Source organism: Choloepus didactylus, chromosome 2, assembly GCF_015220235.1.
Source record: "Choloepus didactylus isolate mChoDid1 chromosome 2, mChoDid1.pri, whole genome shotgun sequence".
Classification (NCBI taxonomy): domain Eukaryota; kingdom Metazoa; phylum Chordata; class Mammalia; order Pilosa; family Megalonychidae; genus Choloepus; species Choloepus didactylus.
In genome coordinates, this window is record NC_051308.1 from 247,940,280 (window position 1) to 247,955,594 (window position 15,315).

At 54.3% G+C, this 15,315-nt stretch overlaps 1 protein-coding gene across 3 annotated transcripts in view; it reads right to left on the reverse strand.

Moving 5' to 3' along the window:
• Positions 1 to 1,046: 1,046 nt before the first annotated feature.
• The window catches only part of MORN1 (MORN repeat containing 1), a 62,156-nt gene continuing 47,887 nt past the window's right edge, over positions 1,047 to 15,315 (reverse strand). The window contains exons 11-14 of one of the 3 annotated variants that reach the window (XM_037828821.1): positions 2,121 to 2,269; positions 1,885 to 1,946; positions 1,526 to 1,607; positions 1,047 to 1,220 (exon numbers count right to left, since the gene is read on the reverse strand). In XM_037828821.1, coding sequence (XP_037684749.1) covers positions 1,212 to 1,220; positions 1,526 to 1,607; positions 1,885 to 1,946; positions 2,121 to 2,269 — 302 coding nt within the window. In that variant the 3' untranslated portion in view covers positions 1,047 to 1,211. Of the gene's footprint in view, positions 1,221 to 1,268; positions 1,608 to 1,884; positions 1,947 to 2,120; positions 2,270 to 12,843; positions 13,061 to 13,289; positions 13,355 to 15,315 lie in introns of those variants that run through there. The other 2 variants (XM_037828820.1, XM_037828823.1) reach the window with 2 other exon arrangements.

Consider the following 15,315-nt stretch of genomic DNA (forward strand, 5'->3'; position numbering starts at 1 on the left):
GTGTCCGACCCCAGGCCTCCGCGTCCCCCCAGGCCTCCAACACCCCCCAGCGCGGGCCAGGAGCAGATCTGCTCCTGGGGGTCAGGCCTGCTGCCCCCGCCCCACTCTTCTGCTCTGGGTGGGCACAGACCCTGGCCCCGGAACAAGACACCTCCACTTCCCACTTGGAGCCAGCGCCACTCCCCGCTTGTCCCGGATCTGGCTGCCACCGGCAGGTCAAGGGAAGCCAGGGGCTGGGGGCTGCGAAGGGCAGGCTCCCCATCGCGGGGTGCAGGGTGCAGCTGAGGTTCGGGGGCCGTGGGGTGTCGCAGGCTCCGAGCCCTGGGAGGGAGCTGGGCCTCTCTGCCCCCACCGGAGAAGCCCAACCCTCAGGGAAAGGGGGCCTCGAAAATCCACGGCCTCTCCACAGCCTCGTGCTCCCAGCCACCCCGTCCCCGAGGCCAGCACGGCGGCAGCCAGGGCAGTGGCAGGTGGGACGGTGGCAGCGGTGCTGAGGGGCCATGAGTGCCTCACGGGAGCAGGACTTGGGGCCACACAGGAAAATCGGCCCAGCAGGTCTGGGGGTGCAATGAGGAACCTGGAGGCTGGGGCGAGGGTGCGGGAGCCAGGCAGAGCAGTGTGGGGGCTGATTCCTGCCAGCCTGGAGGCCCCGGGCCTGCCCCTGCCCACCTCCTGCCAACAGGGTCCCGGCCATGGTTGCCAGGGTGTTTTGGCGCTCAGCTCTGCATGTGTGTGCGTCTGCGTGTGCACATGTGTGCAAGAGTGAGTGCGTGAGCGTGTATAGCAGGAGCTGGGCTCCGTTTGCAGCTGCCCGGCCGGACACAGCCCCAGCCCCGATCCGACGCCCCGGGGCTCTGGGGGCGAGGGCACCACCTGAGCCACCTGTCTTGGTTCTGCCCCTCCTCGGGGAGTAACCCTCGCGGTGAGGAGCCCCGGGGTCCGGGCAGCCTCTCCCCGGCAGCCAGCGGCACAGTTCCCTCTGTGACCCGCAGGAGCCCAGGATGCACACGGGGCTTCCTGCCCAGTGTGTGGGGTCCCATCGGCGCCTCTGCAGGTGCCCACCTGGACACAGGACGTTCGACACCGGGCGCAGGCCCAGTCTCTTCCAGGGCCAGGGGCAGCCGCGGATCTGCTCAAGCTGGGCCAGTGCGGCACTTCGTGGCAAGTCAGGGGGCACGAAGCTAGCCAGTGCCCCGTCCAGTCAGCCGAGGCTACTTCACCTCCGACCATTCAAAGGCGTAAAAGGACACAGATGGCCACATCCCCACAGCGCACAGCCCCGTGCACACCAGGAAATGCACCCTCCACGTCACCTGCTTGGGACACCTGCACTGCCCGCTCCCCCAACGGGGGCTTCCTGGGAACCCCCGAGCAAGCTGTGCGCCGCGCCCGCATCTCTCGGGTCTGCCTCGGGGGATGCTAGGGTGGCCAGTGGCACTGGGTCAGCCACGAGGGGCCCATCTGTGCACACAGGGGTCCTGCCCCGGCCCCCCCGGCCCACCTCTGCTGCTCCTGCCGTGCCTACCTCGTGCTGTCCGGTGCGAAAACACGGGTAGGTGGGCTCCACTCCTCCTCCCTCCCCTTCCGGAGCCACTGAGAGGAGCAAGCTGGAGACCCGTGGGGAGCAGGCAGCCGTGCCAGCCTACCCCAGACACGCAGGCTCCTCCGGGGGAGCCCCCGGAGCCCCCCAGTTCTTCCCCAGGAGCCCAGAGCCGCACCCTGGGCAGTCCTACCCCTGCCCTTGGCATCAGGGGCCCACGCCCAGGAGAAACCGCAGGGAGATGCAAAGGGCCGCCAGCCACGTGTGCGCGCACCCGGGGCAGGCCTGAGAGCTGCAGTGTGGGGGCCGCGGTCAGCCCTCCCAGCTCCCCCGTCCCGTCATACCTGCTGCCTCCTCGTGGCTCCCACACGGTGGGTGTCGTCCCCCCGGACCTGCTGCCTGCCTTCTGCCGGACCAGGTGGGGACAGGGGAGCAGGGATCAGGCAGGAGCCTCCACAGGGCCCCTCCGAGCCCCCAGACGTGGCCCTGGGGTGGGGGTGGGCCACGAGGGGCGGCTGGGCCAGCGGCCTCGGGGTGCCCGGTGGACGAGGGGCCCCCGCCCGTCTGGGGGCCGCCCTACCTGGTGGGGGCCGTCCAGGAACAGGAAGGGGCGGTAGTGGGGTGGAGGGGGCCCCAGCAGGATGTCGGCGAACTCGGCCTGGCCTCGTTCCGCCCTGCAGCAGACCCCGGGCCAGGGCGCACGCCCCTTGGCTGCGGAGAAGGAGGTTTCTCCAGGGAAAGGAAGAAAGAAAAGCCTTTTAGGAACCAGGAAGCAGAGAGCAGACAGGATCCTCGGCGGCCGGGCCGGGCAGCGTGGACCCTGGGCAGCCTCGTCCTGTTGCCCGCGCACGGGCCCTGCAGCGTCTCCCGGGGTGGCCGGGGCGGCAGGGGCCCGGCCGGGGGTCCCTTTGTCCCGGCCCTGAGGGGAGGCACCACAGGCAGCTGCTCCGAGGTGGGTGGGCTGTGGGGCCACAGCCCCTCTGCACAGCCTGTCCTGGGAGGCCGGAAGGGTCCCTCGGCTTCACGGTCAGTCCCGGCAAAGCCCAGCTCCCTCTTCTCAACAACCTGTGAGCAAAGGAAACACTTCTCCCTAAAAGCTGAACACTGGTGCGCTGGGGACAAGGCACACGCTCTGCCACAGCAAGCCTGGGGTGCAGAAGCTGCCGGCAATCACCCCTTCCGCCGCGGCAGCAGCCCAGAACACCCCGAAACGCTCGGGTGCCCTGAGCTCAGCAGGTGCCCTTCAGCCGTCCTCTCCCGGGTCCCGAGGGGAAGGTCACCCCAGGACCCCCTGACGGGCACCAGAATCTGCTTCCCTACTGAGGCGGGTACAAAGGGCCCCTGGCAGCCCTCCGCCTCGAGGTCCCCTCCAGGCCCTGCACCCTCAGGGGTGGCGTGAGCGGGAGCTGCCCCCTTCGGCACCCCACCCCTGCTCTGCACCCGGCTGAGACCCAGCCATGGCTGCGCCCCCAGCCTCCCCGAGCACCGTGCGGGGGAGTGGGCAGCGAGCGAGGCTTGGCGGGGAGCAGCTGTGGGAGCCGGGCAGGGCCGGAGGGGTCCATAGGGCAGGGGGACAGGAAGGAGGGGCGCCCCAAGAGGACGCTGCTCACACCCGCAGTCCCGGGCGGCCCTGGGCGGCTGAGGGGTGCAGGGCTCCCCCCACCCAGGAGACGGCGGCAGGAGCGTTCCCGGTCACAGGTGGGGAGTTACCGCGCTCGGGGGCGTCTTAACGCCATCGTTGCGGCGCATTATAGGAAGTCCAGGACTGCAAGGACGTGCTCCCCTGTCCTCCCCCCACCAGCTCTCGCCATCCCCCCACCGTCCACGTCCCGGGCAGCGGCTGGGAGCTGCGCTGCTGACGGTGGGATTTCCATCCCTTAACGCCCGGGCAGCCGCCCCTCTGCACCCTAAGGCCTCGGAAACTGGCTCCTCGGCCAGGGGACCCTGGAGGCCAAGGGACCCAGACCTGGCCACAGCCGTGCTGGGGGCAGACAGGGCGGGCAAGGCACTGAAAGGCCCAGCAAGCATTTCTGGGGTGCAAATAAAACACCTCCAAACCCGGCCTGGAAGGTTCCTCCGTCCCCAGGCGTCTGCAGTCTCCAGCGCGGAGCTCGGTCCAGCCGTGCAGGGTTGACCGAGCTGCTTCAGGAGGCGCCCGTGGAGTGCCAATGGCTAGGGGGTCTGCGTGGTGCCCGGTGGAGCCAGGGGGGAGGGGCCGAGGGGCAGCTTCTCACAGAAACCCCACAGCCACGTGGGGCCGAGGTGCAGCGCGGGACAAGGAGAAACCCGACGCCCAAAGGCGACGTGCAGACCCCGACGTTACTGTGCTCCGTCAGGTGGCAGAAGCAGCCCCAAAATCAACCAGGTCCAGCAAGAGGGGGCAGACCCGAGTCCCGGGGATGGCCACGCAGCAGAGCGCACTCTTCGGAGCCCCCGGCTGTGATGAGTTCCCTGGCCGCACCAGCGGAGGAGAGCCCAGCACAGACGGGCCAACACCCGAGAGGAAACAGCTCCCCGGTCCCAGGTGGGAATCATCTACATTCAGGCCCAGAGAGACCCAGCAGTCCCCGCCGGGCCTTTCTCTCGGACGGTCAGTTCTCTCTGCCCCTCAGAGGTCTCCACGTGGGGCAGGGACGGCCGGGCATGGTGCAGGAAGCAAGGGCGCCGCCGATGGGTGGGTGGGCCGGCAGCAGGAGCAGGGGGCCCTGCCACCAGAAGATGGACAGTCGGACAGTCAGAGCCGGGGGCCGTCGGGTCGCCAGAGGCTGAGGTCCACAACGGGACCACACGCTGACTGCCCTGGGCCGCACGTCCGGTCACCTCCAGACGCCTCCAGATCTCAGATTCAACCCCACATCCGCCCGCTGCCCTTCCCAGCAACAGCCCCCACCTCGGTCAGCCCCATGTCCCCATGTCCCTTCAGCAGCAGGGCTGGTGCTGGTTCGACTCAACACACATCATGGCCCACCCGGCACCCCCCGTCCTGCACGCGCTCCCCAGCCGCCCTCGTTTCCCGGCCAGGATCTGGGTCCCCCAATCCATTCTTTCCCGGCCAGGCCAGGTACCTCCTGCCCCTCTCGCTGCTCCCAGCTGCAGCCTGACCCCCCCAGTCTGCTCAAACTTCTCGTGTCTCGCCGGGCCAGCCCTGCCCCGGACCTCACACCTGTCCCTGCTCCTGGACGCCGTCCCGCGTGCCTCTCGTGCCCCCTCGCCTCCTGGCCTCGGCTGGACGCTGCTTCCTCGCTTCCCAGCACCACGGGGAGCACGGACGGTCAAGCTGGGCCCACCAACCACCGTCCAAAGGCACATGGGGTCAGGGCCTCCGGGTGAAGATGGGGAGACCAGGGTGGGGGGCTGGGTTGGGAAGCCCCTGGGTGCCCCCCACGTGGCTCCCACTTTCCCCTAAAGAGGAGAGAGACCAGATGGCTCGGACGGCCCCAGGGAGGCCCTCCCAGTGCTGCTGCCTGCCCTCTCGGAGCAGGGCCTTCGGAGCAGCTGCATTCAGGGCAGCGTCTGCCCGGGCGGAGCAGGGTGCCGTGCGGCTTCTCAGCCTTTCTTGGAAATGGAGGATTTCCAAGGCCACGGCCTGGATGCAATAAAGACATAGAAATCTTTTGAAAGAACCAACCAGAACTACTGAAGTTGAAGACCACAGTAAACTAAATGAAAAATTCCCTAGAGGTTTTAACAGCAGATTGGAGCTGGCAGAGAAAAGAATCAGTGATCTCAAAGACAAGACAATTGAAATGATTTGGGCTAAGGAGCAGAAAGGAAAAAGAATTTTAAAAAGTGAACAGAGCCTAAAAGTGCACCAATACACTACGGGAGTCCCAGAAGAACAAGAAAGAGAGGAAGAGGTGGAAGGAATATTCAACGAAATAATGACAGAAAACTCCTCAAATTTAACGAGAGACGTGAATACACACACCCAAGACTTGCAATGAACTCCAGACAGGACAAACGCAAAGAGAACCACACCCAGGCACGTAGTAGTCAAATTATCAAATGCCAGAGACAACGAGAGAGTTCTGACAACTGTAAGAGAAAAGCAACGTGTTACGCACAAGGGAGTCCCAGTAAGATTAAGTGCTGATTTCTCATCAGAAGCCGTGGAGGCAAGAAGGCAGGGGGACAAAATATTTAAAATGCTGAAATGAAACAATTGTCAGTAACGAATTTTATATTTAGTGAGACTGACTTTCAAAAATGGGGGAGGGATTAAGACATTCCTAGATTAAAAAAAGCTGAGAGAATTTGTCACCACTAGACCTGTTCTATGAACAGTGCTAAGGAGAGTTCTTCAGATAGGAAGGAAGGGATACTAGACAGTGGCTCAGAGTGGCATCAAGAAATAACGCCCTCCGGTAAAAATCATTTGGGAAATTATAAACGCCGGTAATATTGTATTGTGTATTTTGGTAAGTAAAGCCACTTCTTACTACTTATAGGTTATGAAAGGCTTAAAAATTAATCATAAATCTATGGTTTCAGATATACAGGGATCATTCTCCAGGATGACTTTACATTGGATCACAAAATAATTCTCAGTAGATTCAAAAATATTGAAGTCATATAATACATCTTTTCTGACCACAAAGGAATGAAGCCAGAAATCAATAACAGAGGGAGAACTGGAAAATTCACAAATATGTGGAAATTAAACAATGTACTCTTAAACAACCAATGGGTCAAAGAAGAACTCACAAGGGAAATTAGCAAATACTTTGAGAAAAATGAAAATTAAAACACAACATACCAAAACTTATGGGATGCAGCAAAGGCAGTGTGGAGCGGGAAATTTATAGCTCTAAATGCTTACACTAAAAAAGAAGAAAGGTCTCAAATCAGAGACCTAACCTCACAGCTGGAGGATCTAGAAAAAGAACAAACTAAACCCAAAATGAGCAGAAGGAAGGAAATAAAAATAGAGAAACGACAATAGAATCAATGAAACTAAAAGTTGGTTCTTTGAAAAGATCAATAAAATTGATAAACCTTTAGCTAGAGTGACAAAAAAGGAGAGAGTATGCAAATAACTAAAATCAGAACTGAAAGGGGGGACATTACTACAAACACCACAGAAATTTTAAAAAAAAAGGATTATAAGAGGATACTATGAACAACTATACACCAACAAATTAAATAATGGGGAGGAAATGGACAGATTCCCAGTAACACACAAATCACCTGCACTGACTCAAGAAGAAATAGAAGATCTGACCAACAAGTAAGGAGACCAAATCAGTAATCAAAAACCTCCCAACAAAGATATGCTCGGGACCAGGTGGCTTCACTCATGAATTTCACCAAACATTCCAAGAAGAATTAGCACCTGTCCTGTTCAAATGCTTCCAAAAATTTGAAGAGGAAGGAACATTCCCTAACTCATTCTATGAGGCCAACATCATCCCAGAAACAAAGCCAGATAAAAATACCACAAGAAAAGAAAATTACAGACCAATACCCCTTATGAATATAGAAGCAAAAATCCTCAACAAATTACCAGTGAACCGAAACCAAGAGCACATAAAAGAATTATACCCCATGATCAAGTGGGATTTATCCCAGGTGTGTAAGGGTGGTGTGCCAGTTTGAATGTATTATGTTCCCCAGAAAAAGCCATTATCTTTGATGTAATCTTGTGTGGGCAGATGTATCAGTGTTGATTAGATTGTAATTCTTTGAGTGTTTCCATGGAGATGCGCCCAACCCAACTGTGGGTGATGACTCTGATTGGATAATTTCTATGGAGGTGTTACCCCACCCATTCATGGTGGGTCTAAATTAAATCACTGGAGTCATATAAATGAGTTGACAAACAGAAGGAACTCAATGCAGCTAAGAGTGACATTTTGAAGAGGAGCTACGGCCAAGAGGGACACTTTGAAGAATGCACAAAAGCTAAGAGAGGACAAATGCCCCAAGAGTAACCAAGAGTGACATTCTGAAGAAGAGCTGTGACCTAGAGAGGAACATCCTGGGAGAAAGTCATTTTGGAACCATAACTTGGAGCAGATGCCAGCCACGTGCCTTCCCAGCTAACAGAGGTTTTCTGGATGCCATTGGCCATCCTCCGGTGAAGGTACGCTTTGTTGATAGACACTTTATGGCCTTAAGACTGTAACTGTGTAACCAAATAAATCCTCTTTATAAAAGCCAATCCATTTCTGGTGTTTTGCATTCCGGCAGCATTAGCAAACTAGAACAGGTGGTTCAACATAAGAAAATCAATGAATGCAACGTGCCACATTAATAGAACGAAGGAAAAAGAAACACATAATCATCACAATTGACGCAGAAAAGGCATTTGGCAAAATCCAGGGCCCCTTCCTGATTAAAAACACTTTGAAAACTAGGAATAGAAGGAAATGTCCTCAATATGATAAAAGGCATATATAAAAAACCCACAGCTAACATCATACTCAATGGTGAAAGACTGAAAACTTTCAAAGATCAGGAAGAAGACAAGGATGCCCACTGTCACCAATGTTATTCAACATTGTACTGGAAGTACTAGCCAGAGCAACTAGGCAAGAAAAAGAAATAAACGGCACCCAGAGGGGAAAGGAATAAGTAAAAATTTCCCTAACTGCAGCTGATATGATCTATATTTATAGAAAATCCTGACAAAATCCACTACAAAGCCACTGAGTTAATAAATGAATTCAGCAAAGTGGCAGGGTACAAGCTCAACATGTAAAAATCACTGATGTTTCTGTATACTAGTAATGAATAATCTGAAGAAGAAATCAAGAAAAAAATTCTATTTTCAACAGAAACTAAAAGAATCAAATATCTAGGAATAAATTTAACCAAGGAAGTAGAGGACTTATACTTGGAAAATCACAAAGCATTGCTAAAATAAATCAAAGAAGAACCAATAAACGGAAGGACATTCTGCGATCATGCATTGGAAGATGAAATGTTACGATGTCAATTCTACCAAAGCGATTTACAGATTCAACACAATCCCAATCAAAATCCCAACAGCCTTCTTTGCAGTGATGGAAAAGTCAATCATCAAATTTATACGGAAGGGTAAGTGGCCTTGAATAGCCAAAACTATCTGAAAAACAAGATCAATGTTGAAGGACTCACATTTTCCAACTTTATAGTTTATTACAAAGATACAGTAATCAAAACAGTGTAAGGATGGACACACAGACCAATGGAATCTAATTGAAAGTTCAGAAATAAGCCCTCATACCTGTGGCCAATTGATTTTTTTAATTAAATTTAGTTTTATTGAAATATATTCACATACCATGCAGTCATCCACAGTGTACAATCAACGGTTCACAGTACCATCATATAGTTGTGCATTTACCACCCCAGTCTATTTTTGAACATTTTCCTTACATCAGAAAGAGTCAGAATAAGAATAAAAAATAAAAGTAAAAAAGAACACCCAAATCATCCCCTCCATCCCACCCTATTTTTCATTTAGTTTTTGTCCCCATTTTTCTACTCCTCCATCCACAAACTGGATAAAGGGAGTGTGATCCACAAGGCCTTCACAATCACACTGTCACCCCTTGTAATCTACATTATTATACAATTGTCTTCAGGAGTCCAGACTGCTGGGTTGGAGTTTGATAGTTTCGGGTATTTACTTCTAGTTATTCCAATACATTAAAACCTAAGAAGTGTTATCTATGTACTGTGTAATAACGTACACCAGAGTGACCTCTCAACTCCATTTGAAATCTCTTAGTGTGGCCGACTGACTTTTGACAAGGGTGTCAAATCCACTCAATGGGGAAAGAATAGCGCCTTCAACAAATGGTGCTGGGAGAACTGGATATCCACATGCAAAGGAATGAAGGAGGACCCCTGTGCCAGTTTGCATATATTATGCACCCCACAAAAAGCCATGGTCTTTAATCCAATCTTGTGGGATATTGGGGGTAGGTTGTTTCCATGGAGATGTGACTCACAAACTGTAGGAGATAATTTTGATTGGATTATTTCCATGGAGGTGTGGCCCTGTCTATTCAGCGTGAGCTTTGATTAGTTCCCTGGAATCCTTGAAAAATGCTGGCACAGGCCCAGGCACTTGCTGGCTTAGCTCAGAGATGCTTGGAGTACGGGCCCCTGACGCTGGCTGATGCTTAGACATTTTGGAAAAAGCCATTTTGAAATACAACTTGGGAGCAAGCAGACACCAGCCACGTGCCTTTCCAGCTAACAGAGGTTTTCTGGACACCAATGGCCTTTCTCTAGTATACTCATATTTACGCCTTGGTTTGGACACTTTTATGGCTGTAGAACTGTAAATTTGTAACTTAATAAATCCCGTTTATAAAAGTCAATCCATTTCTGGTATTTTGTATAACAGCAGCCTTAGCAAACCAGAACAACCCCTATCTCAAACCGTATACAAAAATTAACTCAAAATGGATCAAAGACCTAAATATACAAGCCAAAACCATAAAATTCCTAGAAGAAAACACAGGGAAACTTCTTCCAGTCCTTGTGCTATAAAAGTTTCTTAAACTTTACATGAAAAGCACAAACCACAAAAGAAAAAATAGATAAATGGGACTTTATCAAAATTAAAAATATTTGTGCATGAAAGGACTTCATGGAAGTAAAAAGACAACCAACAGAATGGGATAAAATATTTGGAAGCTGTATATCCAGTAAGGGTTTAATATCCAAAATATATAAAGAAATCCTCCAATTCAACAACAAAAAAGACAAACAACCCTATTAAAAAATGGGCAAAGGGCTTGTATAGACGTTTCTCCAGAGAAGATACGCAAATGAAAGCACATGAGAAGATGCCCAGCTTCATTAGCTGTTAGGGAAATGCAAACCGAAACCGAAATATTAGTAGTATTAGCCACTACTAATAAAATAACAGAGAGTAACGTGTTGGAGAGGATCGTGCATTTTTGGGAGCAGAGTAAAATGGTGTAGCCGCTATAGAAGACAGTGTGACGGCGCCTGAGAAAGGCAGGTGTACAATTACCCACTTGTAGGTATGTATCCAAAAGCTATTTGCACCCCTATGTCACAGTGATAGGGTTCACAACAGCCAGAAGACAGAGCAACCCAAGCGTCCATCATCCGATGACGGAAACACAAGGTCGTTCGTATGTCCGACGGGATATCATCCAGACCCGAAAAGGAACGAACTTCTGATCCATGCGACAACATGGATGGACCTCGAGGATGTCAAGTTGAGTGAAATAGGCCAGATGCAAAAGGACAAATATTGTGTGACCTCACTGGTTTGAAATACCTAGATGAAGCCAATTCATCGAGTCAGAAACGTGAACACAGGTTACGGGGGGCCGAGGAGGGGCAGGGAAGGGGAGTGAATGCTCAGCGGGTGCCGTTCCGGGTGGGGGTGACGGAAAGTGGTGGCGGGTGGTGGCGATGACACAGCAGTGTGAGCGTGAGGAAACGCAGGTTGTACATGTCACTAACATTAAAAATATAAAAAACCCAACAACCTAGGACCCTCCAACACAGCCGAACCCTAAAGCACACCATGGATGACGGAGGACAGCACAATTACAGCCGTGCTCCCTCACACACCAGTGCAGTGTTCGCAACAGGGGAAGCTGCGTGCGTGACCTGGGGGCTCTGGAGGGTCTGCGTGACTTTTCTGCAAACCTACAACTTCTCTAATGATTAAAAGAAGTGAAGGCCGCGGAGGTGCCAATGCTGCACGACGCTGTTCAGTGGAGTGGCCACCCGGCCTTTTCCAGCCTTTTCCGCCGCATCCGAGCGAGAGGCTCTCAGGGGGGCATCTGCTGGCCGTGTGGGTTGCTCCAGATCGGGGTTCCATGGGCCCCCAGCTCCCGGGACTTCTGGCTCGGTCCTCGTGGGCCTCCACGTGTCCGGGGGCTGTTCCTGGCACCTGCCCGGGTGGCCTGCCCTGTGCCCACCCTCGTCACCTCCTGCAGCAGCCGGACCCCTGCTCTCCCCCGGCTCCACGCGGGGCTTCCCCTTCCCCTGGCAGATGCACCTCCAGCTTTGGGGGTTACTTCTAAGATTTTATGTCTATTTTAATTACAACAATTATGGCTTTATCAGCAAGATAAAGGTCACTGTGCCACCTTGAGCGGGGACGTGAGGGAAGGAGGGGCTGGGAGCCGAGGCCCGACCCCCGAGGGAGGTAAATGTCACTTGATTTTCTTTTTACGGCCGCCTCAATTAGATGCTCTAGTCACCTGTGGAGGACACGAGGCAGCGGGGAACAAACAAGGGGGCCCCGCAGGCCGGCAGCGGCAGGCCCAAGCAGCAGCGTTTTCATTTAAGCGACTTGGAAAGAATAAAATGTTATTGGCCCAAAGGGGACTGGCGCACTCCCATTTAGAGGTGACCAGACACACCGCATTAGTCTTTAGAGCCAGACTCAATTAGCCGAGGCGCCCCCTCATTAGGGACAGGGCGCCCCACCCGTGGGCAGCCGAAGTGCCAGGAGGACACACGGGGAGGTGGGTGAGGAGGGGCTCTGAGACCCCCGGGCCGGCCTCCACCCTGACCCCCTCGGCCTCGGGAACCACCACGCTGCACCCCCCGTCCGTCCCCGGCCCACTTACCCGTTAGTATCTCCGGTCTCCGGACCTGCAGCTCCATCCCCTGCCCTCTGTGGCCCGGGGCTGACCAGTGGCTCTGCCATCTGCCAGTGGGGGTGCTTGCACCCCGCTGCCTCCCCTCCAGGCCGCGAAGCCACCTGAGCTCACCAGCTGGCTTTCCCGAGCCCAGGAAGACCCCCGGATCCTGGCCACCCCCGCCCCGGGGGCTGCTGCGGTGGCCCCTCTCTGGGCCAGTTGGAACAGGTCCAGGGTGCAGACCCCCAGCCTGGAGAGGCCCCCAGGGGCGGGACTTGCTGCTTGCTGAGACGGGCTCTGGGATCCTGGCTCCAAGCGGAGGGTGCTCATGACGTGTGTCACTGGCTCTGAGGAGCCCCCGCCCCATGAGGAATCTGCACAGGCCCCTCTCCTCGAGCCTGGCACTTTGGCCCAGAGCTGGCTCTCACTTCAGAGCTCCAGAGCACCCGTGCCCCCAGGCACAGTGTCCCCAGCTCATCCCCAGCCCTGGGAACCTGAGAGCGCTGGGGATGGCCGGGGTGGGGCGGGGGCGGCTGCATGGCTGAGGACACGCTGCCCCAATACCTCCATGTGGTGACTGATCTCGGGGATGGGGCTTGGCCAGCAGGGAGCACCCCTGAGGTTTGGCCGGTACCATTGGAAAAGCCCCCCGCTCCCCGACATGCCTCGCACGACAGACTTGGCACAGCTTCCTGGGCGTGAGCCCAGCAGGCTGGGGTCTGGGCTGGGTCCCGGAGCTCACACCTGGCACCTGCAAGCCCTTGTACCAGGAGGGGGTCTGGGCCAGAAAGCACTCGGGGTGGCCAGGCAGCTCTCTGTCCTCAGGCCCTGGGCGAGACCCCTGAGCCACTCCCTCCAGAGCCCGCAGGGATGCTGGGAACGGGGTCAGCCAAGGCGTCCACCCCAACCGGTGGGGGAGTGGGCTGCTGGATCCCACAAGCAGGTATTACTTCTGTACCAAAAAATAACGATGTTCTCACTCCATAAAGAAACAGGAAAGAGCGTGTCAACGTCCCACCAAGTGAGGCCAGGGTCTCCTCTGGCCAGTCCATGCCCCAGGGGCTGTGGCTGCGGCCTCCAGGGACACACACACGGCCCTCCTGCTCCGGCCACATCACCACCAAGCTTCCCCCTCTCCAAGGGTCCCCCAGGCCACCTCGCTCCAGCCTCCTGCTGCTCACCTCCACTGGGTATCCACATCCCTGAACATGGCTCCCAAATTTCATCATGGAAGTAAAAAGACAATCTACAGAATGGGATAAAATATTTGGAAACCACATATCCAGTAAGGGTTTAATATCCAAAATACATAAAGAAATCCTCCAACTCAACAACAAAAAGACAAACAACCCTATTAAAAAATGGGCAAAGGGTTTGTATAGACATTTCTCCAAAGAAGATACGCAAATGAAAGCACATGAAAAGATGCTCAACATCATTAGCCATTAGGGAAATGCAAGCCAAAACCACAATGAGATGCCATTTCGCACGCACCAGAATGGACACTACTAAAAAATAACGGAGAGTAACGTGTTGGAGAGGATCGTGCATTGTTGGTAGCCCCCAGCTCCCCACGGAAGTGACCCTTGGTGACATCTGACCCCCAAGGCCACTATGGCCTCAGTTTCAGGGTGCCCTCAGGCCCACATCTGTCTGCTCCGTCACCATCTCGGTCATCACCAGTTGCCACCATTGTCACCACTATCTCCAATATCACCACCACCATCACCATCACCCATTGTCACCACCATCACTGTAACTGCCACCACCATCATCACTACAGTCACCACCACAATCACCATCATGACCACCATCTTCAACACCATCACCATCACCATCATCACCGTCACCATCACCATCATCACCATCACAATCTTCACTATTGCCATCAGCACCATTGCTACCATAATCACCACCGTCACCATCGTCACCATCACTATTTTGCTAATGCTGCCAGAATGCAAAACACCAGAGATGGACTGGCTTTTATAAAAGGGTGTTTATTTGGTCACACAGTTACAGTCTTAAGGCCATAAAGTGTGCAAGGTAACACATCAGCAATTGTGTACCTTCACTGGAGGATGGCCAACGGTGTCCAGAAAACCTCTGTTAGCTGGGAAGGCACGTGGCTGGCATCTGCTCCAAAGTTCTGGTTTCAAAATGGCTTTCTCCCAGGACGGTCCTCTCTAGGCTGCAGTTCCTCAAAAATGTCACTCTTAGTTGCACTTGGGGTATTTGTCCTCTCTTAGCTTCTCCGGAGTAAGAGTCTGCTTTCAATGGCCATCTTCAAACTGTCTCTCATCTGCAGCTCCTGTGCTTCCTTCAAAGTGTCCCTCTTGGCTGTAGCAGGCTCGCTCCTTCTGTCTGAGCTTACATAGTGCTCCAGCAAACTAATCAAGGCCCACGTTGAATGGGCGGGGCCACACCTCCATGGAAATTATCCAATCAGAGTCATCACCCACAGTTGGGTGTCTCAATGGAAACACGCAAAGAATTACAATCTAATTAACACTGATAGGTCTACTCACACAAGATTATATCAAAGACAATGGCATTTGGGGGTACATAAAACATTCAAACTGGCATAACCACCATCACCGTCATGACTACCACCATCACCACCATCTATACCACCATCACCATCACCACCTCACCACCATCATCACTTAATCATCACCATCATGGTCTTCACCACCATTACCACCACTGCCACCACCATCACCACCATCACCGTCATCTCCACCTTCACCACTATCACCACAGCCATCACCACCTCCACCTCACAGTCCACTCATCACTCTCTGAGGGCAGCATCAGTCCCAAGAGGAGAGGTGTCACCATCACCCCCACTGTACAGAGGAGGGGACTGAGGCACGGCCAGTGCAGGGAAGGTATCACATCGCCCTGCAGGTGCCCGGGCCCTCCCTGGCCCTTGGTGTGGCCGTATCACAGGGGTAGAAGGGGATGCACTGGGCTTGCGTCACTGAGGCCCCGCTAGGCCTGGGGTGCATGCTCCTCAGGAGTCCAGCCAGGGCCCTCTCCGTCCTGGCCCCCTTTGTCTCGGGGCCACACCATCTGCATTTGGGGGAGGGGGAGGCAGCCTGAGCACTGTAACGAGAAGCAGAAATGCCAGGTCGGCAACGGACACCCATGCCCTCCACTGGATGGGGCAAGGTTTGGTGTATTTTTTTAGCCAGAGGTTTTGAA